A 24,094-nucleotide genomic window follows, 5' to 3' on the forward strand; every position below is an offset into this window, starting at 1 on the left:
TGTCAGTCACCCGTCTGACGGCATTAAGGAGACAATTACAGCTATCTTTCAAGATAATCATACAAGTGCTCTTCCCGTTCCTCGCTGGCGTTGCCCAGGCAGGGGCAGCCGTGATTGATTTGGGCAATTTGTTCAGCTGATTACGAGCGGCATGAAACGCCGGCATCAGCGCACACACTTTCTCTCTCACTCACACACACACACACACACACACACATATATACCGTATATATATATCATCAGCTTAATTTCAAGCACTCTCTTCTCTGGCAGCAGTATGATAAAACCGTATAGTGAGTTGATAGATGTTGGACAACATAACCCCCCCAAGGTCGCACAGGGAGACTGTCTTTGCTGAAGGAGGCACTTTTGAGAGAGGCCGTTTGTCCCCTCTGTGTGTGTGTGTGTGTGTGTGTGTGTGTGTGTGTGTGTGTGTGTGTGTGTGTGTTTCTGTGTGAGTGCAGTTATTTCTTCATGTGTTTGTGTGTCTAACATGTTGTCTTTTTACTCAGCCCTCCTTGCCTTGGCCAACTTTTGGGACGATTCTCGGTCTGGTAAACCCTGGTCCATTTTTCCACCCTTCCTTCAGTACTTCCCAGTCTCTTCCCTCCATCTCCCACAATCAACCACTTCCACGCTTGCCTCCACCGCTGTGTCCTCCTCTTAGGGCCAGACCTCCCCACACAAATCAATGACAAACTCACTAACACACAATCCATCACTAACACAAGACTGGCACTACTCCAGAACAAGCAAAACAGGAAGTGAATGGCAGAGAAAAGCTTGGGATTCTGTCTTTCTGTCTCTAACTGGTTCCATGCATCACGCACATATTTCCTCACCGTCTCACCGTCTCTCTGCAGCCACCATGAGGTTCAGCGGCTTCCTCCACTTGGACCAGGTAGAGGGCCAGGAGGTTTTCTACACCCCTGAGATGGATGATCCCAAGTCGGAGCTGTTTGGAGAGACGGCCCGCAGCATAGAAAGCGCTGTAAGTATAATAGGAGGTCGGAAAAGTGTGGAAAGTGTACCGTAAAGGGTGTGACTTTGTGATTTCTTAATTCCTTAAAGGTCGGAGTAGTGTTGACTATGTTTACTATACCCTGTATATAGTAAACTCAACTCTTCGCCTCTGAAACATCATTTAGATTTCATTGCAGCGTTCACAGACTGAACCCGCCTGAAGCCTCTGAGTAATATTCTCTCACTGCAGCCAAGTGATTTCTCTGGTTAGGCATCAGGTAGAGAAATAATGATAAAAATACATTGAGAGAGGAACATGTCGTATGGTATCAGAGGTAGACAGCATTGCCTGACTGATATTTGATTTAGAATAAAAAGGTTAATATTGGCAATCTGTCTTGTTTACCAGAATGATATTGCGAATTGGAATATACTGCAGTAAGAAGTTTGGTGCCCTGCCAACGCACTACAGAGCGTACGGTTAATTAGATAGTTAACTTTGATGTGTGGATCGAATAAGCAATAATCTGGAAGTAGCCTCAACATCTTTCAGTTTTGATGATTATTATGAAAAAAAGATTAACATCAAAGTAGGAATCCTCATTCTGTAGGAGATGAGGAGTTTCTTCTGATGTGGGGAACCTATAAAGTATATGCTGGCAATATTTAATTGATAATTTAGTGGTGCTCAGGTCTGCACACAGGCTTCAAGGCTGGGTTAGCACAGACTTTAAATTAGGCTTCCACAAACTCTTCAAGTTCAATAAGAGAGCTTTAAGAAAAAATAAATAAAAAATAGGGACAGCTGTCTGCCGTCCTGTGCATCGATGAAGATGTCAGGTGCCTGCCAAACACTTCAGAGAGCAACTCAGGGAAGGCTTTTTCCCCACACAGTTCCACTCTCTATCTGGATTCATTCTAGATGTTGCAATTCGATGTCAGGATTCACAATTACACCTTTCTTTAAAACATTTATTTGGATTTGTGCCTGCATTGTATCTGGATCTCATTAGCAGGTTGTTATTCCTGGTTTGTCGCTGACATTGCAGATCCAAGTACCCAAGTATGCCAATTTAAAAATAACTAACTAACTCAGAGAGGAGAGCACAGGGTGAGAGTTTGTGTGGGCAGATTACAAATGTCTCTCACATGTACAGACTGCAATTACATGTTTGACTGAGATCTCATCGTAATGGGAGCTAACAGATCCTTATGTGGATAATGTCTCTGGATAGTGTTCACTCTTTAATGCAACACTGTCATTTGGGCCTTTGTTAGTTTGCATCATTTGATGACTTGTACACATCTGACATAGTTAATTGGGTTGCAAGTTGTCATTCCAGCTGAAAACAACATATGGCCTGATTTCAGCGATCAGCACACACTCAGTCAGAGAGGAGGAGTGAAGTGATTCAGTTGGCGAAGGGTTCGGTTGGACTGAAAGCCCACAGTCTCTCGGGCTTCCATGAAACTGAAACCAGTGGCACTCAATGCTGGTGCCTCACAGGTCCTGACTGGGTAAACACACCATGGCTAAGTAGGTGTCAGTAGAGCAGGGACAGATGGATCGTATGCAATACTGTGACCCACAAGAACCGCTATATTCCGCTTATTCTGGTTCACCTGCCACAACACAGTGCTTTGCTACTCCAATATACACAGCTTGGACTCGTTTGCTTAGATTGGTCCTTTTTTTTCACAGTCCTTCTTCTCTCTAGAGCTCAGACCTTTGAACAAATGCCTCTGTTGTCAAGCCAGGGTCTCGCTCCTCAAATGAAACAGGAGCGCTCGTGTGTGTGTGTGTGCATGTGTACACAGTTCATATCCACCAGCTGTTGAATCAGTGTCACCATCCTCCACCGGGACCTAATCTACTATCTCGCAGCAATCTGTGGGTTTCTCTGTGTGTGTCTTCTTGTTAACAGTTGTAGTCTGTGTGTGTCAGAGCTCTGGCGTGTTTCTTGACAGTGACACACACACACATTCCCTGCTATCCTCTAAAACACACAATAAACTTTCTTGGATACACGCAAACGCACATGAGAGTAAACACAGACACCATTAAGTCAGAGTCTCGTCATGTCCCTTCGCTAAACGGGCAGCGACCCGTTAAACAAACCTGAATTACTACAGAAATAAGTCGACAGAAGAGAGCAAGTGAAGAGGAAAGAATGAAAGTGCCTTCCACTGTTTACGTTTGAGTCCACTACATCAACACATTATAATCCCTAAGTAGCTTTGGAGTCAAATTGTCATCGCACCAAAGCCCCCGAACCATGAGGGTTCTGCCTGAATAAGTATTTTAAATTAAAATGTCTCAAAAAAAATGTCACTCTGTGGATTGGGACTGGCTTTAGACTCAGGTAATATAAGAGTGAAGCCCTGGGTGAAAACAAAAGAGGCTCAAAATAAGTGGGTCAGTGGCTCTGCTCCACACGGGGAAGGACCATGAATGATCATTGTGTTTGTAGACTGAACTTGAAGTGTGCGTGTGTGCATGTGTGTATTTGATTAGTTAACAGCATAGTCATAGATTGTGGATCATCAAACTTTATTTATTCGGGCCAGTCATTGAAATTCAAAGCTTTTTTGCAATGCAGAGGTGACAAAAACAGCAGTGTCAGCAGAATGTCTATAATGGCTTAGTTAATGTAGTGCCAGTGACAAATGATGTCAAATGCAAATTGAGGGAAAATGTGTATATTTTTTAATGTCATTTCAGAGAAGGATTACCCTGAAAAATTTACAATGAAAACTAAAAACTGCTCGATGGTGTAAATTATTGGCTGCAATATTAGCTAACGGCAGCGTCTCTCTCCATTCACATCAGTGTTGTCCTTCAAAAATCCATTTACGGAACTCTGTTGGCTATTACAACACACACAAACATGCATAAACACGCACACACGCACGCTGGGTGCATCATAAGCAAAAACCAATCAGGAACCCATATCAGGGAAGCGCAACATTTATCGTACCTTCCCCTGAAAACTTGTTCCTATAATTAATGCCAAGACTGCAGCTAAATGTCAATTTGTGCACCCACACCCCATAGGTTTCCTTTCTGCAATTTGAGAGCCAATCTTTCTTCCGCTGAGACAGAGTACAGTCTGCTGAAATTGGACTCGCCGCTATGATAGTGTGGAGCTCATTACTAGCCTCATTTATCATCTGTTTCCTCTGTCCATTCCCCCCTTCTCTCGCTCTCTACTCCTCTTCTCCGTCTACCCTTTAGCTCAACGAGCTGTTCAGGAAGTCGGAAGTGCGGAAAGACTTCATGAGCGTCCGTGTCCGTAACCTGGCGCCCAGCAACTCCATCCTGGCCTTTGTGGAGGCCCACTTCAAACCAGGTGAGGTCATGGAGCTGGCTTTTTTTTCCTCTTTTTTTTTCGTCAGGACTCCAGCGGAATCAATTTACCAAACCTTATCCTTGTGTTTTTAATTAAATATTCTGAAGTAATTGTAATTTTTCTCTCAGCCAATTTGATCTTTTGCTTGCAACAATTTGCCACGATGTGAAAAACCTAATGGTCCTTAGCTCAGATGTTCAGTGGAGTGTTTTGTAATTCAAAGCTGCAAGTGTCTCGTCTCCCCTTGTGCTCCATTTCAGCGTCCCTCACCTCTTTCACAGTTCTTTTGGATTGTTTCCCAGCCTCCCTCTTCTTCCTCCCCTTCCCTCCTCCTCTTTTTTTCACATTTTCATTTTACGGGTGCCGTTTAGCATCCTTCATACCCTTCATATGGTGCGACGGGTGCTGTTAAGCGGCGCTCCTCCATGACCAGTAAAGCCAACATCTGTGTGGAACATTATGAGAGCGATTCATCTGGAAAAAAGCCGCCTATGCGGTGGGAGGAGGACAAGTGGTCCTATGAGACGCCCTGTCTGTCGTATACATGGCTCTCTGTTACACCCACTGTACCCTCCCTGCATGTACCGCAGAAGAATTATGAGTCCTGTTTTTTGTTTGGAGAGGTGTTCAGGGGCCTTGTCCTGAGTGGTTGTACCTCTGGTTTATTTCAGATACAAGATACTCAGTGGAGGACATAGAAGGAGCCCTGCTGAAACAGCTGAAGGCCTCCAAAGACACAAGCATTGCAGTGAAGAAGCCAGAGGACGAGAATATCCGCTTCACCAATTATGGTAATACATTGTGGACTTAACAGGAGTGCGCAGGGATTAATAAAATGAAAAGAGGTTTTAAGTTATTCATGAGGTGTTTTATCAGGTTTTTACAGGTCTTGAATAGGAAATCTCAAGACGCAAGCTTGTAATTTCTTCCTTTTCTTTTTCTGCTGTTCTCTCTGTGTCCTCCATCCCCGACTTCACCACAACCATCACAGCTTCAGTCACCACGCCCGCCCCGACCACTACCACCACTACCCGGCCTCCCCCAACCTCGCCTTACATAACCCGCCGCCCACCAGGCACCACCCGCCGGCCCTACAGCACCAGGCGAACCACCACGACCGCGGCGCCAGTCACCACAGCACTGCCCCCAACCACCACCACTACCACTACCACCACCACCACAACAACAGCCACCAGTACAACCATGATGCCTCCCGCAACCACCCCTGGCCACGTCAGAGGCAGGCTTCACCACACCAAGCCCCAGAGGCCCTGTGACAGCCACCCCTGCCTCCACGGTGGGACGTGCGAGGAAGACGGGACTGAATTCAGCTGCAAATGCCCCGCCGGACGAGGAGGCTCCGTGTGTGAGCAGGGTGAGCATCTTTCTTTCTTTCATTAGATGTTTTGCTTTTTGCTTTTTCAATAATCAAAGGTTTTCACCCCAAGTCTGGATTTATTTTCAACTCAATGAAAATGAGCTTCCGTTTAATTAGGATGTAATTTCAACTGAGCACTTTCAACCAAAGTGCGTTTTAGGCAGACTTGGTTTCATTGTGCATATCATGGCCTTTAGCTGTTCTATAATCACTGTTAACAACCTCCTCAAGAGCTTTTTATCAAACTGCGGCAAAACACCATTATAATAAAAACTCAAATATTCAGGGAATCTTTTATTTTTTAAACAATAACAATGAAATACTTCCCATCTGCTGAGCAGTGGAGTTGTCGAACAGCAGCTTACAAAGTGCTTGCAAAGTGACACCTTAAGTACCAGCGTGAGTAATGACTTCCAGTTAACACATGAATATGTAAATGAAATGGAATTGTGTCACAGATGTGCATTTATTGGGTAATTTATAGCAGCTTCCAACATGGCACAGGCGGTCAGAGCTGAGGGACAGTTAGGGACAGATTTGTACTAGAACGTTTGAACAAAGGGTTGTGATTGATTCGGCAGCTCCTCTGTTGCCACGCTTCAATCTCATCAAAAGTTCAGGCGCAAGACCACAAAAGTGAGCAACCGCTGAGGCGTTCACCAATGGCAACACGGCATCCTTTGTGAGCAACATAATCAATGAGAACTTCTTCAGAAGCTTTCTCTTTTGTTTCATCCCTTCCCTTACCCAGTTTCTGATTTTTGGAGCTATGAAAGAACTTTGCGCAGCTGCGTCTTACGATAATTGATCCTAATTTCGTTGATGGGGATTAGCTGGTGAGAATCAGTGTGTGTTCATGAGTTAGAGTGGCTAAATGAAGTCGTTCATGCATGTGTGCACAACTGCATACTAGCCCCCCCACCCCACCCCCAGATCAATCAAGTCATTAGAGAAGACGGAGCTCATCAGCAGCCATTTTGCTCCGAGAAAGACAGAAGGAGAGATGGACAGAGAGAAAAGAAGCCTGGTGGAGGAAATAGGGGATAATGCTCATAATGGTTGAGAAGCCGAAATCAGTCAGTTCCAGTCAAGATTCAGTGTTTGTGATTGAAGAGTTGGTGAATTAGCTTAGCACCTGCTCTTCCTGAAACCATTCCTTCTGATCAACATTCAGAAAAACATCATCCCTGAAATAAACTAAAGGGTTATTATCATTATTATTATTATTATTATGATCTCATAACCATGACACAGCAGCATGGTCACACTTACTTACACACATTATTACTCACATTTCATGCCTATCACACCATGACAAAGGAGATTGTGTTCTAATGATAAGATCTGCTTGTTGTCTTCCTCCCTCCACAGTGATTAAGTATTTTATCCCCTCATTTGGAGGAAAGTCCTACCTGGCCTTCCCCACCATGAGTGCCTATCACACCGTCCGCATCGCCATGGAGTTCAGGGCAAGTGAGCTGACGGGCATCCTGCTCTATAACGGCCAAGACGGCAAGAAGGATTTCATCTCTCTGGCTTTGGTCAATGGCAAGGTGGAGCTCAGGTGAGTGTATAGAGTTAAGAGCAGCATGGCCTTTCTAATGTGTTTGGTCTGATGAATTTAAGGGAAGTCTAATGATCCCTGTGAGTAGAAAATTGAATTTGTCACTGGGTGTGACTGTAGTGAGTGAACCTTTACCCTTTGCAGTTATTAACCCTTTGCATTTATGTCTATATGTGTAACTTTATGTTACATTCAGTCTACAGGACTTCCTGGCCAATTCTGATTCTTTTGCTTGATATTTATATGAATTGAATTGAACCAATCTGCATGTGCAAACAAATTTTTTTGTAAATACAGCTGCAGTGGAGACAATTTAAACAGGAATAATCATAGCTATTGCCTCCTGTGGCATCTCCAATGGTATGCAATTATTTGTTGACAGTATGTTTTAAAGCAGCAAAGAGGTATTAAAGCATATGTTGTAGCGTCAGTTTATGCTGCATTCAATGACACATGAGTGGAATTATCAGGGGAAATCCAATCTGTGTGTTTAGAAGGCAGTCACATTGACAGATGCTGATTGCATTTATTACACAGCTATCATTCTGTGTTTTTCCCTCTCAGTTCATCTTTGTTGTATATCATTCCCTTGGCCTTTTTCTTTGAGTGTATTGGTCATAATAAAACAATATCAGCTTTAACCATCAAATTGCCAGCGAGTTGATGAATCTAGATTGATATTTTCTTTGTCTCATGCATAAATGTTTCCCTGGACATTTGAAAGCTGAAGTAGCTGTTATTAGTAGTATGATAATAGTATTCATGTCAGAAGATTTAGGTTAAGGCAGCAGCGTTTCAAGATCTGCGGAATACACCAAGTGTGTGTTTCAGCCGTTAGTTCAAAGGTCTTGCGTTCCTAGCCCTTTCAGTGTCCTCTAAACTTGGCCAGGTTGCATTAGTATTCCCCATCCACAATGAAGTCAATAGCAAGCTATGGGAGCTCATTAGTCACTTGTGCTTAAAAATGTACTGATCCAGAAACACAGCGGTGAGATTACCACCCACAGCTCTGCAAATCCAAGAGATTGGGAGAAGAATAAATTATTTGTGGTGGATAATAGCTCCCAGGTAGTGCAAATGCTACCATACGTGTGCGCTCTCTCTGCAATCCTCCACAATGAAGTCAGAATGTAAGAGTGTGGAACTGCCTTCATTCAAGTCACAAAGATTGGAATCTCAAACGAGAAATCTTTTTTTTTCCTTTTATCACTTTCTTTGTTGCTCACATTATACAATAAAAAGCTAGCAGGTAGTGTGGAGAGCAGTCCGCTCACGAAAAAAAGTGTTGAGGCATGAAATAATTGCTGTGAAAGTGCTTAATTCCCCGCAGAACAAATGAGGGTTATTTTACTCTTTTTCTTCTCTCAGGTTCAACACTGGTTCAGGCACCGGCACTGTCGTCAGCAACATACTGGTGAAGCAGGGCCGCTGGCATCAGCTGGTAGTGACTCGCAATCGGCGTAACGCCATGCTCAGCGTGGACAATGAGCCACACATTGAGGGCGAGAGTCCTCGCGGTACTGACGGCCTCAACCTCGACACCGACCTGTTCATCGGAGGAGTGCCCGAGGACATCAAGCAGGAGTAAGATTGTGACTTTTAAAGTTAAAGCTTCAAAACAATAATTACCCCTTTTCCACCTGCACATGCTACCTTTTGAGTTCTGTGCTGAAAAGGAACTTAAAGTGGCTGCTTCTCTCTTTGTCGTATTCAGTGTGAGGGAAAGGACAGGAGTGGCCACAGGTCTGATGGGCTGCATTCGCCTGCTGGATGTCAACAACCGAGTGCTCAATCTGCAGGAGAATGAGGGCCAAAGTCTGTACGGCAGCGGCGTCGGAGAATGTGGCAATGACCCCTGCCAGCCAAACCCCTGCAAGAACGGCGCAGCTTGCCAGGGCAAAGAGGCGGAGATGTTCCACTGCAAATGCCCCCACGGCTTCTGGGGTAAGAGCCTGGTAGAGACAGTCTAGTCCGGTCCAACAGGGTCGATCATGGAGTGGAAATACATTGAATTTTGAGTAGATGGCTGTTCTTACGGGAATGTAGCAGAAATGATGCAAGACTAGGCCAAATTATTTCACACATTCACAGCACGATACGTTTCCATTGTAAATCCATTTAGAACATCAGCAAACCAAGAGAGAGGAATATTTTACATACAGCATGGAGCATGGTGGGAATCCTGCTTGTGTTCATTAGCCAGTGTATCTGCAACTTGTGCCCTCAGTCATTTTATCAACACCTACATCATTAAAACTGCGTGACCAGAGACAGAATTAGGAGCTTGAATGCAGTAGAGAAAACATGAAAACCTCAACCAAATGCTCAGTGTTTGGCCTTTGGCCCGTCTCTTTTTCCAATCCCCTGCCTCTTCTTTCTGCCTACAGCAGATGTCAGCTAATAAGGGACTCAGAGAGAATATAGTGAAGAGCGTAGACACCATCAGGGCCCAGCCGACCGTGCCCCTCGCTGGTTGAGCTGCAGCTTACTGCAGAAAGTTGCATATCCACAACCAAATGAAGTGCCAGAGTTAACTTTTATGCTTGAATAGTAAAAGACTTCACACAGGACAGGACAGCGGTTAACCAACCCCTCCCCCTCCCCCTCTGTCAGACAACTGAGATTTAAAAAGCAGCTCAATAAAGTGTTGCTTTACATTCTTATTGCTTTTCATAAAACAAACGCTTTTATGTTTTGTTGTTATTTTGAAACGGAAGCAAATATTAACTTTTTATTGCTGTGTTATTGCTGTGATCAATGTTATGGCAACATGGTTTAGTACGGATTGTGATGGTGACATTTGGACCATTTCCTTGGGACATGCATTCAGTTTTAATTCTGCCACTGTGGCGATGTCTTGGGAGGTGAATATCACAGGAAGAGAGATAAGGGGGAGAGAGTGTTAATGGGTAGAGTGAGTTGTGCTTAGAGGGAGGATGTGTCAGGAGAATGGGATGAAAAAGAAAGGAGAGAGAGCTTTAGAGTTAAAGAGTAGAAAGTGAAATAAAAAGGGACTGTGATCTGGAATTAGTTAGCAAAGGATAAAAGACAAGCCTCCCAAAATTGAGGGAGGAACAGCGAGAGCTCAGCAGGGAGGGGGGCTCATTAAAGTGCTCTGCTCACCACAGGCTCTCACTGCTAAAGTAATGACGGGTGAATTCAGATGGGCAGTGGCAGAGGGCAAAGACATCCTCCAGACACCGGGCCCAGAAACAAAGCCACATGGTGGGCTGACTCTCCACTGTTTAATCTGGACATGTCATAATTCCAAATCCTATTAGAAAATGACCTCTATTACAGAGGATATCCTCGACTGCTGCTCTCTCCCTTTTTAGTCTCTCTCTCCTCCCACATAGAATGAAAGAGTAATACTGGTGGGGAACCGTGGCATATCACCCAGATTCTTCGGTGTTTTTTCTCATGATTAATTTGTATCTCTGTGCGTCTCCAGGCCCGACTTGTGCCGACGTCCATGATCCATGCGAGCCCAGCAGGTGTCATCCATCCTCCCAATGCCAGGTCCTGCCAGAGGGAGGCTATAAGTGCGAGTGTCCCATGGGACGCGAGGGCAGGCACTGCGAGAGAGGTAGTTTGAATGCAGCATGAGTGTGCAGAAAGATTAAACTGCGTTTTACGAACCGGCACAACAGATTTCACTTTGAAGGAAAACAGGTTTCACTAGACACCACAGCTCCATATATCCATGTGTGAATCCATTCTCCGTCGCTTCACGCCTGAATTAGTCTCTCTGGTGCTTATCTGCTAGCACCAGTGTTTTGGTGTGGAAACAGCCAGGTAGAATGTTCCTCAATTTTCCCTCTCTCCTCTTTTCTTTCCGCCTTATGACATTTCCATCCACCTTGAATTGAAAAAGGGAGATCAAACACAGAAAGAGACGGGGGCCTTGGCCGTCAGGGGGGTGGGGGGAAGGGGGGTGCAGGAACTGAGTCAGATGATTGGCCCCGTCGGGGTATTGACTACATTGACTTGGCTATGCTTGTTAGCGGGTAAGCACCAGGCGCAGTCACAGCCTGCATCCGCTCCCTCTCTACCCTCCCACAGGTGTTGTGTTCAAACGTGTTTGGGTTACGGCTCGGGAAGGAGCCAGAGCTAAGCCGCGTTTGAAGTTTATCATTAGCACTCTTGGGGACGTCACATACTGAGTGATTGTGCCCCCCCCCCCATTCAATTCCCCTCTCTGCCTTTATGGGTCTGTTCATGCATGTTTGTAGAATGTGCAACTGTGTATTAATGAGTTTACAGAGAGTCTCACTCAAGTCTTATTCATGTATACCTTGAGGGAGAGGGATATGGCCTCCTTCCAAGCCCAGAGTCACGGTTAGCAGGTGATTAAAATAAATTGAGGTGAACCAAAATCGATGCCGTGTGCGTGAGAACGCCTCCCATTCCAAAAGGGCTTTTTTTCCACCGAAATCAATGAGATGACTAATCGCATCAGTCCTCCCTGCCCTGCGTGATTAATGGGAGCGTCAGTCAGGCAGAGTGTCAGCCCCAGCCAGACGCTACCTCAGAGGGCCGCATGGAGAACAGTTAAAAAGACAGGTAGCTGAGTGCCCACTCATCAGAAGCCTGAAGGTGAAGCATTTGTTCAATTGTGTGTCTGTGTGGATCTATGTGTGTGTGTGTGTGTGTGTGTGTGTGTGTGTGTGTGCGTGTGTGTGTGTGTGTGCGTGTGCGTGTGTGTGTGCGCTTCTGCCGAGCTCTGGTTTCCATTTCAATTCTGCCAGGGTTTGTCAGTGTAGCTCTCTGCTGTAATATTCAGCATCAAGGACTTTTCTCAAGGGTGTTCCCACAGTATTGAATGGCCCACTTTCCTGTGTGCTTTTAGCCTGTGATAGTGTAAATCATTACAATTTACTGATGGAAGCCAGATCACCAACTGCAGGCTGAGTTTAGATTTCATCTCATTTTACATTATGTGCCTTAGCTACTGTGCATTATGTCCGGGTCAGGTTTACTGTTTACTGCTTCAGTTCATTGACTTTGTGTGTTTTCTGTGCGGATGCTGCTGTCACCGATTATCATTCCAATGGTTTATCAAAGTAGTAACAGGAGTGCGTTGGTTAGAGCCTCCATTCGTCCTGCCTTTATGTGCTGTCCAGAACATTCAAACATTTAGGGGGTCAGCGCACATGAATGGCCGAACAAAGCCTCGATTATGAGCCGGAAGTGCGGTGTGGAAAATAATGGATTACAGTGTAAATAAAGATTGTTTACTGGTTAGTAAGAGTTGCACTGTGTGTGTTAGAGTTGTAAGCAGGCCCACTTCTTGTAATGTGGACAAAGCTACAAGGTTTCTGACAGCTTCCTTGTGTATTCTTGTTGTTTTAGTGTCTCCTCTCACATTTGAACATGATGAATTTGCATAGCTTTACAGCACTAATTAAGTAGCTTACATCAAATCTGAAGCCAATTACTGAAGAGCATACGCTGTGATGGATGCCGCTGTTCCCCCAAAGCGCTGCATTTGTTCGCTCCGGAAGTTTGAGGAAAGCATGACTGTCAAAAAAGTTCATCTCTAACTTTTCTCGGCCGTCAAGCTTGACCCTCCACACATTATCTGGGTTTTCCCTGATCGCTCAGCTAAAGGAATGAGTGGACCCCTGATGACTTATTGATTATGCTGCTTGCAGCGTGACCTCGTGGTGAGAGAGAAGGAGCGCTTCATCCTCACTCGCCCATCAGAAGCTGCAAGCTGCATTATAAGCACTTTTGTGCTATAGCGGCTGTGCACAATGCCTTGTTGTGTCCGCTATACTATCTTCCCCTCTCCTCCATAGTGCATCCCATCATCATTAGCAGTCTTTTGCACAATAGCTAATTAGCTTTCTCATCACAGCTTTTTCCGCGCTGTCTTGACTCAGCTAATCCTGGTTAATTACAAAGAAATGCTTAGTTTTGCCACAAACATACATTATGTATGTGTGTTTGTGTGTAGATGTGTCATTGTAGATGTTTCTGTGAGTGTGTGGCTGTAAATAAACACATATCCCCAGGTGACACGTCAACAACACCCCCCCCCCCCCCCCCTTTTTTTAATGTCATTCATCTTGTCCTAACAATGGCACAGTGCCGTCCTCATCATTACAGAAAGGCAGAACTGGGACATCCAGGCACAGACTTGACACAAAGACATGCATGTGTACAAAAGACTGTCAAAATTAAATAGGTACATTATATGTTGTGTTGTTGCTGTTGTCATCAGAGGTTCTTAGAAGAAGTATTTGATTGTTTTGTCTGACTCTCTGTCTGGAGTAAGCCTTTATTCACTATGGCAACACAAACCCATATCGTTTGATGCATAGACAAAAGTTCCTCAAGGATACACTGACTATGCCTGAATTTCAATTTGTCGCCAACAAAAACAAGACCTAAAGATGAATATGGTGTCTTTGCTTTCCAGTGGTTGAGAGGAGAGGGGCTTACATGCCTCTGTTCACTGGGGACTCCTACCTGGAGCTGAAGGGGCTGCACCTCTACGGGCACGATCTGCAGTAAGTCTCTGCATTAAACCCACGCTGTAAAGTCTCTGTGTATACTATTGAACACATAATATCATGTAGTTTTCGGAGGCAGAGGCTCTTCTGTGCCTCAGGCAGAGCAGCTTTCCTTGAAGCCTGAATTGAATATACAATGAGGGTTATACAAATAACACGTTAATCCAATCCTGAGCATGTAGCATGTAATACATTTGGTTCAATCTCCATATAGAAGGAGAACCGTTTATGCTTATACTGTTATAATGCTTTCTCGTGTACTTTATGTGTAACTGTGCATCACTGTGTATCATTTAACCTCTTTCCTTATCTGCAGTCAAAAGGTCAGCATGACCGTTGTTCTCATGGCCAATGATTCCAATGGACTGATCTTCTACAATGGCCAGAAGACAGATGGCAAAGGAGACTTCATCTCCCTCTCCCTCAATGAAGGCATACTGGAGTTCCGTTATGACCTGGGCAAAGGACCTGCTGTCATCAGGTTAGCCTGAGGGGTTCAGTGGATAAGAAGGGGGTCTTCATGTCACTGCATTTACTGCATCTCCAGCGATTCTGAGCTTATTCAAGTAGCAGTATCAAATTGAGTATTCAGCTTGTGATAACAGTGTTTATTTACCAGGTTGCGACAGACATAGCTGATTTGTGATATGGGAGACTGCCTCTGCAACTGTGTGTGACTGGATTGTGTCTACTCCACGTAAACACATTCTTCGAGTCTTCAAATGTTCAGTGGAAATTCAAGATAAGATGTTGAAGTCTAGTATGCTGCAAATTGCTGAGCTACGTCCTAACTTTATTCAAACCAAATGAGCAGCCGAGAGGTCGTTAGGGGCCACTATCACTGTCAGGCGCTGTATTTCTTGTTGCTGTGACCTTCAACAACATGAAACTGTTCTTTTTTCTTGCAGGAGTAAAGAGAAAATCAAGATGAATGTGTGGAATACCATCAACCTGGAGCGCTCCAACCGCAAGGGAGAGATCATGGTTAACAAGAAGGACCCCATCCGAGGAGAGTCACCGGTAAGAACGAAGGGTCAAGCCACTGATTTTGCTCATCCTGCAGTTAGCATGCAAGGCAGATGGGCCTGCGCTACGCCTAGTCCCGCTTGTGTCGTATGTACTTGTGTATACTCGTTTCTCGCCGTCATCAGTTCATTCACCGCAACCTTGGGCTCCTATCCTTCATTCTGCTCTTTTGAAGGCACTTGTGTTTGCTGCTCCAGGCACAACAGAATCAGCAACCTTCCCGTTTGTTTTTTTTATGCTGAGGTTTTTCTTACTGCAACCCATCCCTTGTGCTTTCATCGACTTGGTTTCGTGAAACTATCCCATAATCTACCGCCATCAGTCGAGGTTGAGAAGGGAGAGCTCCAGATGCAGAGGGCCATTAGGCATACTTTTTTGAAGGGCTGTATTTCTTCTTCTTCTACTTCCAGCCTTTTACTTAGCTGACACACAGGAAGAAAAACATGTTTTTACATTGATGCACAGTGAATTCTATAGATTCAGCCTGTGTGTGAAGAGGTGGAAGCAGATACTAGCGACAGAACCTGTGAGGAAAAGGTAATGAGACCCGTCCAGGCTTGACAGTAGACCAATAAAGCAGGTACCTGGCTCTAAATAAAGATGATCTAACACTTTGATAAGCCTGTAAGTCATCCAATTATATTAAACAGTGTAATTTGTGATTATGAACGTGCGCTCTGTCAAATGCATCATCTTCCTCCAAAACACAAGGCTGGCTCAGCTCTGTTCTCCCCCCCGCCGCCTCCCGTCGTCCGTATGGTAATTGTGTTTCACTCCGGCAACAGAGGCAGAAAATCTTATTAAGAGAGAAGAGCAAAGGAAAAGGGAAGCGTGCGTGCGTGTGTGTGTGTGTGATCGGTTGGGTTGTGGGTAGAGGGGAAAGAGCTGAGTCTAACTTCTGGCGATCAATGTAGAGGCTGCATCCAGTTTGCCTCCCAGCTAATTTTCTCCCACTCCTGTATTTAGAGGGAGTTGTGCATTTTGGTGTCATATCAAACGCAGATGTGTTCAGGATGCGCATCAGGCATGGAATGTTCAGTTTCAAGTTTTCCTTCTCATCTTCACTTATTGGCACCGTCTGTTTCATGCATGGACACGCATGCACAGCCACTGTATATCCTTGTATGTGGGTTAGGGTTAGTTGGTGGAAATATGCAAAGGTGCATGTTCAGAAAGTAGGTTTGTTACTTTGCTTACCTTCTTATATTTGTAGTTTTCACTTTTATAGCTTAAAGCCCTACGTGAGGGGGAATGCATGTGTGTGTTTGTGCTTTAGACTTGTGCACTCGCCTACCTCTGCATGCCTTTCAGTGCACCCACACACACACACACACACACACAAACAAACACTTACCAGTCTTCCCCTAATAATCTCTCTTCCTCCCTATCTTCTTTTTTTTCAATGATGTGCTGTCTGGAAATAAGAAATCACGCAAGGTAATGAGAAAAGACCCAGTCACTCCTCAGACCATATTTCATTTGACTCGTCCACAGTGTCCTCTCACCTCCCATCTCTCCACATGACAACAGCACAAAGAAAAGGTGCTTCTGCAGAGCTCTGGGCAGTTTAACAGTGCCAGTTCCCGTAGAAAAACTTTGCCATTTCATATATGCACAGAGAGTACCAGAGCGGAGATCCTCTTAAAGAACACGGCTTGGCTTTCACCTCAGTCCATCTGTTGTGGGGGTGGAAGGGGGCGGGTGGGTAGGAGATGAGACTGAAGGGAGGTAGTCATCTTCGTGGCAGCCATTGTTTTTTTGCAACAAAGAAATGTCTTCATTAGTGCGGTGTAGGCGGAGACATCACACCCGAGCCGCGTGGCTGTTGAAAGTGCGAGTGAAGACACGGAGGGGAGAAATATATAGAAGACGGTGAGGTGCTAAGCCAGGCCAACCTGTTCTATTGTCTTCCGCTCTCACTTCGCTTGCAAGCAGGAAATATATCTCCATGATATCATAAAGTCACTCACTCTTTCACCCACTCACTCGCCTAAAGCAACACAACACAGCCCCCACTGAGCTTCACCAAACACCGGTCACTGCATGCAACCAGGCACAGATTCTATATCATTACAAAACAACATGACACATTTCATTGCATGAAATCTCACTTTAGAACAATAGAATGTATAATTTCACACAGTTGTTGAATGCCCAGACTACAAAATGGCTTCATTATGGTTGTTGCCATCATCAGACATAAAAGACAGGACCAATGAAAAGGTTATATTTGCATCTGTAGTTTTTACCTGTAATTTAAGGTCGTGCTGCAGCAGAGTAGGATTTATACAAAGGCGGTGAGATTGCCAGCTGTGCACTGGCAGTGACCACTTTTGGCTAAGCCGGCAGGCAACAACCACTGCTGGGTCCAGCGGCCTTGGCCACGGTCTCTGTTGGAAGCAGCTCAAGGTGACACAGCCCCAGGCCTCAGCCAGGCACCACTGCCTTCTGCACTCTAAATCCCTCCCTAAATAAAAGAAAAGCCGGTGCCAGTGTCTCTGCACAAAGCATGTTTATTTGGCCCCCTCCATCATTTTTCCAGCAATTAACTCCACTTTAGCCCTCTAGCAATTACTGTCCTACATAAAGTAAAGATCATTAATTCCCTCCTTCTTGAAGTGGGCCAGCTCTGCCACGCAAATGAAGGAAGCAGCACCTTTCTAATGCAAAGCAATTGTCCCGCAGGTTTGCCGGAAAGAATTGCATTTTCATGGCCGTCCGCTGCGTTAATGAATTGCAAATAATGTGTCTCCACAGTGAACCGTTTGAAAGGTCGCTGCCGTAATCAGCTGTTCATTAGAGATGTCTGTGAAGAAGCGCGCATATCTCAACTCCAGCCTGCTCCTGATTTCCCTTTGTAGTCTCTTTTTATGTCTAGCAGACAGAGCATAATTGACCACTCTCTTTGAGAGATGTAGAAATCAATTATGTTTTTGTAATGCATCAAGAGTATTGATGTGGAAGAAAGGCAAGGAAGTGCAGTTTAAATGTCTGCTGGCTACAGTATAGATAGCTCCTCTTATATGGGAGAATCTATTTGACTGTGACATGTGGCATGTGACATGCAGCGTATTAATCTCACTCTACATCTTGGCTTAAAGGATAGAACTTACATCCGGCTCCACGGACACAAACAAACGACTTGACGTAAAACCACCACATCTATTTAATCCTCTTAAACAAATTGCAGATGTGCTACAGAATAGATGGCATTGGGACATTTTAATTAGCTTAACTTAAGCTTGCACAGGTCCTGTTTATCCGTTAAAGCCTGTTCTGTTTCCCGTCCTGTCTCACCAGAACCAGCACACAGCTCTTAACCTGAAAGAGTCTCTGTATGTTGGTGGAGCTCCAGATTTCAGCCGGCTTGCGAGAGCTGCTGCACTCAAGGACGGCTTCAAGGGAACCATCCAAAAGGTAATCAGTCTTTTTTTGTACTTTATTACTTCTGCTTCTTCTTCTTTTGATGCAGCTCCATGCCAGTTGGCGGCTGTGTGGTCACAAGTTGGTCGTCAACAGATCCTGACAATCAAGGAGGAGAAGCGTTGACAGGAGATATGATTTATTCAGCAATAACAAAAGACAGAGGAGATGAATAGATAGATAAGTTTCTCCATCAGTAAATGAACCAAACCACCCACTGGGAGCTGAATCAATCAAGAGACTGAATCAGGCCAACTTTTTACACTCAAAGTTCTTGTTGAAATGAATAATATCTGGGCCTCCTGTCATAACACAGACCACCATGTTAGTCATTTTCCATTGCGCTGTAACAGACTGTGGCTCTGCTCATTTGGATTAAAGCGCTCTAATAATAGAAGGCGCATTTTGAAGTCCCTTCTTTTCATTATTCTCTGATCTTTCCCCGACAGCCTTCCAGTTTTTTCCCTCCACTTTCCAGCAAAAAAAAAGGCTCATCTTTGAGTGCCAAAAATAACCCAGTACAACAAAGACAGGATGTTACTGTTTGCGCAAGCTTGTCATTAGTTCTCCTCTGGAAACTTTCCCTTGACACTTCTGAACAAATCAAAGCCTAAACACAAAGTTTGTCTAACAGGGCCCGGTGGGAGTAACTCATTATGACTGACTCATTATGGTTTTCCAGTTTTTATGAACTATTTATTGTTGGATCGACGCATAGCAGGCCTGCAATCCACACGCTTCTTATTAGTATAATTAGTTTAATTATCAGTCACGGAATAAACATAAAGCCCCATGATTTGGTGATTTCCTGTCGACACACAGACTACTGACAGATGACTCTTCACAACACAATGTGACAATATTAGACAACAAAAGCAGTTAAACCAAGTCAAGAAAGCCTACTGTCATTTGTAGAAACGGATGATTTGTGGATAGAAAGAAGAAAATTTAAAACAAATCTTTCATACAACTCATGGGTGTCACCGTTTGTCACCAAAAACTAAAAAGTCATATTGCAAAAATGACTTTAGCCCTAAGTCATGGCTACAGCAGAGTACAAATCCCCTTCTTCCTGCTTCCAGATCATTCTGATGGGTACGCCCATCCTGAGAGAGGAGAACGCCCTGCACTCTAGCAACGTGGCCATGTTCCAGGGCCACCCGTGTTCCCAGGATCCCTGCCACAACGGCGGGCGCTGCAACCCTCAGCTGGACACCTATGAGTGTGTTTGCCTCAGTGGTTTCTCAGGGGGACACTGTCAGAACGGTGAGTACCTCTGGCTATTGCTATCATCCTCATCCTTTCAGAGGACAGTTGTCATCCCCTAACAACTCCTTGCATGTAAAAGTCCTGAATTCAAATCCTTTGCAGAAGTGGTAAAGTATCCAGACGTTTCAGGCAAAAAACACGAGGAAATGCCTCAATTGAATATTTATGAGCCACTGTCTTTGTAGAGTTGCACATCTCTTTCATCATCGGCATGTCACACTGTCAGACAATTACTCACTCTGCCCGATTTCTCATCCGTACACACACCCTGCCTCCCTCATTAACCTTGTGCGCGTGGCTGGCTGTCCCTTTCACGTTAATTAAAGTGGGATTGTGCGAACACTCCCCCTCGCCCCATTTGCTCACAGCCCATCGCCTTTGGCCCTAATAACCAAAGATTGTGTCTTATTGATTGGTGTGATCTCATCCTCTGACTGAACCTCCTTCCCCACACACTCTTTGACAGCCATCTACGAGAAGTCCGCAGGGGAGACCGAGGCCATCGCCTTTGACGGTCGCACGTACATCGAGTACCACAACGCCGTTACCAAGAGGTAAGGAAGAGGACATAGAGAACATCAAGCATCTCTATTATAATAGCTTTGAGCCAATAATCCTTCCGTCTATCCATCACTGAGCGATGATGACAGCGTCGATGATATCATCAGTGTTAGAGCTTCAGGGTGAACTAGGCACTTGGCTAATAGCTCAGCAGCCTTCAGTGGGAGTGCTGCTTCGTGTTTGACGGGATTGCACTAATTAGCACAGCGGTTAATAATCACGTTATTGCCCTGAGCACACTTGGCGCACTCTTTGTTCTATTTCTTAGCTCACACTTATACTGGACAGTGCTCACACACTTTTAATCCACTTCCCAGTGTTGTGTTGAGTGTTGTGCTAGTTAACACTGTCATCTAAAAACCTGTCAACCTGCAATTTCTAACACCTTGATGACGTAAGCGTGAAATGGTTTCTAGACTGGGTGTAAAAAAATAAAAATACTCCGGTTCCTTTAGGCACCTGATGAAACATTTGTACTCTTTCATCCGTCTACAAACGTACAATGTTGGCGAGAGTGTACCTCCAGGTTGGCATAGACAAAATGTTTATGTGATGAACCCGAAGAGACATCAAACATACGGCTCTATATCTCCGTCCCGCAGCTCTTAACACACACATTCAGAGGTGTGACACAAAGCTGGAGTTTTTAGATCATCACAAACACACAAACACACATGCAGAGAAAGACACACCCCAGAGAAACAATGGGAAGAGAAAGCCGTTTCAGATGTCCGTGTGTGTGTTTTCTGTATCTTTGCTGTTTGTCCCTGATTTCAGCGTTTCTACTTGCTCGCCCCTTTGTCCCGTCCTTCAGTCTGACCCTCCTTGTCTTTGTCTACGTTCTGTGTTGTCTCATATAAATGTCCCTCACTGTCTCTCCTTTCCACTCAAGCCAACTGACCAATGAGATACCAGAGTAAGTAGACTTTAAGCCTGGGTGTGTGTGCCCAGCTTCAAATCAAGTCCCACTAACAACAACAACAACAACAAAAGCTATTTTTCTGATAGTTAACCCAATCCATGAGATTATAGTACATTCAGCTTCCTGTCATGGTTTTTATTTGTATCCACCCAGAACCATCACCTTTGCAATTTAAAGTTCAATTTTACATTCAAGCGCCATATTCATCATTTTATTTGACAGGGTTCCGTTATTTAAAAAGGCATTTATGATCTCATCAGACTTCTTTTCCAGAGTAAAGGGAAGCATGAATGTGTGCATGATAAGCATTGTGCTCAGACCCCTCAAGGAAAAACGATTGCTGTTTCCGAGAATGTGCAATATTCTATGGTGAATGTGCATGGTTATAACTCTATCCTAAACTAAATGAAAAGCCGCGCTCTTGACACTGAATGGCATTATTTGCTTTTGTGAAATACGAACGAGACCCGTTGAAAACCGCAAAACACCAAAATCCCCCTGAGGCCAGTTTGTGGTGGCCGTCCCGTGCTGCCATGACATAGTTATTAAAAGCTTTTCTTACTGCTCATTAGCTCGGTAAGTAACCTCCTTTAAAAAACCTGTGAAGCAGTATTCAGTTCAAATTAAGCTGACTGGACTCGGCCCAGAGTCTCAGTCCATGCCAAAGCTTCTGTCGTTTCGTTTTTTCGCCCAGACCTCGAACTGTAATTGTGAATAATTATACACTGCCCACAGTATAGAGAGGCAGTGGCATGTTAATCACACATTTGCCTCCCTTTGTAAATTGGACCTTGAATTGAGATCTCTCCGCAGTGTGCAGCCACGGACATCAATCTCACTTAGCAGGAGGGGACAGTGGCCCTCGGAGCCAGACTGTCAAAAGCTAAACGGATGTCACGTTCGCTAAGAGCCGCAGCGAGCGTCTAAGCAAAGCGGCGCTTAGAGGAACCTTAGGAGGGAGCGCTGATCAATTAAACATGATTTGATTCCGTAAGGGAAATGAATAGATTTCTCAAACGGCCATTAAAGAGCCCTAGTGAGGTCAGGGTGTCAAACCTTCGCCCTGTGTTAATGTTTCTGTTTACAGCACTATTTGTTCCCTCGTCCTTCACCTTTCCACGCAGACATGAAAGCTCAGGTTGATTTGCTCAAGCCCCATTATTTCAGTGACAAATCAGATCTGGCGGTGACTCCCGACCGACATGACGCTTGACCCCATATTTGACAATTGCCCAATTCTTTCTCATTCACCGCTTCCATTTCTCAAGACGGAGGGTAATTGCCGCTGCACCACAGTGTGCAACATCAAAAATATAATAGAGTTGTCCAGCTATTAGACACCGACTGAGCCTTTGTGCTGAGATGGAGACCGACTGTGAATGTACTTAATCTTGGCGCTCATGTTTACCAATGCCTCATTTGTGCACACTAGTTATCCGTCGTGATCTAGTTGTCTAATCGGTGATCCCAAGGGAACCTCATTCTATGGCTGTAGTGTGATCCAGGCTGCTCACTTCCTGTGATCACACACCACTTGTTATCGACTGTTTACACGGTCGATATTCTTGTACGGAAACGATCTTGCATTTTGCAGCTTCTTCACCAAACTAGGCCTCCAACTGTGAATCAACCAGTTGGCTCACAACGCCCTTCTTCCCTCACTCCCTTCCTTCTTTCCTTTCTTCCTTCTTCCTTTTCCTCTGGCCTCTTGCTCTTACACTGCATGCCCTTGACTGTCTCCCCTGCTCCCCTAAGTCCTGAATCTCTGGAGAACCCATCCGACCAGAGGTGAGTGTGTTGAACCTTTCAGCCTTTGGTGCCTCCTCCTGCCCATTGCTTCTTCATTCCTTTTATTCTCCAGACAATCCTCCATGTAATAATTACTCCTACAAATTATAAATAGCTTGTGCTTATCCTTCAATTAATTCAGTCAGAGTTCTGAGCTGTGATAACAACACTAAGTCAGACCGGACCAGTCTGTACACAGATGGCCTCTCATTATTCTAATCGCTACTGCCACCTAGAGCTGATATGGAGGAAAGCACGTTGACGGATGTTTGTGTTTGCCTTCTGAAATTTTAAATACATATTCAGAGGCAGATAAAATCCCTCCGTGTACGATAAGGAGCTGAAACACAACACACATCTATCAAGTCACGGATGTAGTCCCTGATTTGGAAAACTGTGCAAAAGTGTCATTTTATTCATGATTCACGCAGCACTTTTAATAACCTTGACCTTATCACTGACAAGCTGCCCCGATGGAGATTTATCGGGCCCTGTGCTCTGTCTGAGGGTTTGCCAGGAGTCCACTAAGCTGTGTTTGTGTTTCTTTCTGAGGGTTCTCTGGAGAATAAATGCGATCTTAAATCATACTCTTTGTTCTTGTTTGCCTCAGTGGGTTTCGGTGAAAGATCCCAAACTAAGCATGCTTTCAAAGGAGACAAATGAGATTAGAGTCTGGACTCTTTCACCCTTGATTGAGGTGAATCATCGCTGTTGGCCTTAACCAGCAAACATCGCCTCGCCTTTGGCCAACAGTCATTAAAATTTAAATTCCACTCCAGCGTATCTGATATTTATCCCTGCTCATTAATGAGGAGAAAGTAGCTGCGGTTGTCATACTAATGTTTTCTTTATCCTCTCCCATTTCCTGTCCTGTTTGTACTCCCATGAGCCTCTCTGTGCTATGCTGCCTTTTTTTGTCTTGTCGTGCTGTCTTGTCTAATTTGTCTCCAGTCTTGTGTTGTTGTGTTTCTTTAATCTATGTCTTCTTGGCTCTTTGTCATATGTGTGCTCACCTTGTCTTTGTATTAAAATATAAACCCTTTGAAGGTGCTCCGAGTAGACGCCTTTGGCAGATTTGCAGAAGATAGCACGGATAATAAACAACGACACACACACCCACACACACCCACAAATAAACTGAAGATATGTTTCTCTAGATATTTATGTCAGTTGAGGAAAGAACAAAGCAGCTTTGTTTGTGTGTGTTTGATGTGCTTAGGCATAGATTCCTGATGTGTGCCTATGCATGTGAGTGAGCGTGAGGGAATTTATGAGTGTGTATCAGCGTGTGTGTAAATACACATTATGTTCTATATTATTGTAATGTTATAT

General features: G+C 44.6%; 1 protein-coding gene across 2 annotated transcripts in view; it reads left to right on the forward strand.

The window, feature by feature from the left end:
- The window catches only part of agrn (agrin), a 224,083-nt gene that overhangs the window by 193,061 nt on the left and 6,928 nt on the right, over window positions 1–24,094 (forward strand). For both annotated transcript variants that reach the window (XM_076167235.1, XM_076167236.1), the window contains 14 exons: window positions 864–991; window positions 4,199–4,313; window positions 4,985–5,104; window positions 5,305–5,688; window positions 7,063–7,255; window positions 8,624–8,839; window positions 8,970–9,199; window positions 10,707–10,841; window positions 13,680–13,770; window positions 14,090–14,254; window positions 14,682–14,793; window positions 18,100–18,216; window positions 19,305–19,488; window positions 19,958–20,045. In XM_076167235.1, the coding sequence (XP_076023350.1) occupies window positions 864–991; window positions 4,199–4,313; window positions 4,985–5,104; window positions 5,305–5,688; window positions 7,063–7,255; window positions 8,624–8,839; window positions 8,970–9,199; window positions 10,707–10,841; window positions 13,680–13,770; window positions 14,090–14,254; window positions 14,682–14,793; window positions 18,100–18,216; window positions 19,305–19,488; window positions 19,958–20,045 (2,278 nt within the window). The remainder of the gene's footprint in view (window positions 1–863; window positions 992–4,198; window positions 4,314–4,984; window positions 5,105–5,304; window positions 5,689–7,062; window positions 7,256–8,623; window positions 8,840–8,969; window positions 9,200–10,706; window positions 10,842–13,679; window positions 13,771–14,089; window positions 14,255–14,681; window positions 14,794–18,099; window positions 18,217–19,304; window positions 19,489–19,957; window positions 20,046–24,094) is intronic.

The sequence above is a fragment of the Genypterus blacodes genome, unplaced genomic scaffold (assembly GCF_046128005.1).
Source record: "Genypterus blacodes isolate CSIRO-AG114 ecotype Tasmania unplaced genomic scaffold, CSIRO-AGI_Gbla_v1 ptg000156l_1, whole genome shotgun sequence".
Lineage (NCBI taxonomy): Eukaryota > Metazoa > Chordata > Actinopteri > Ophidiiformes > Ophidiidae > Genypterus > Genypterus blacodes.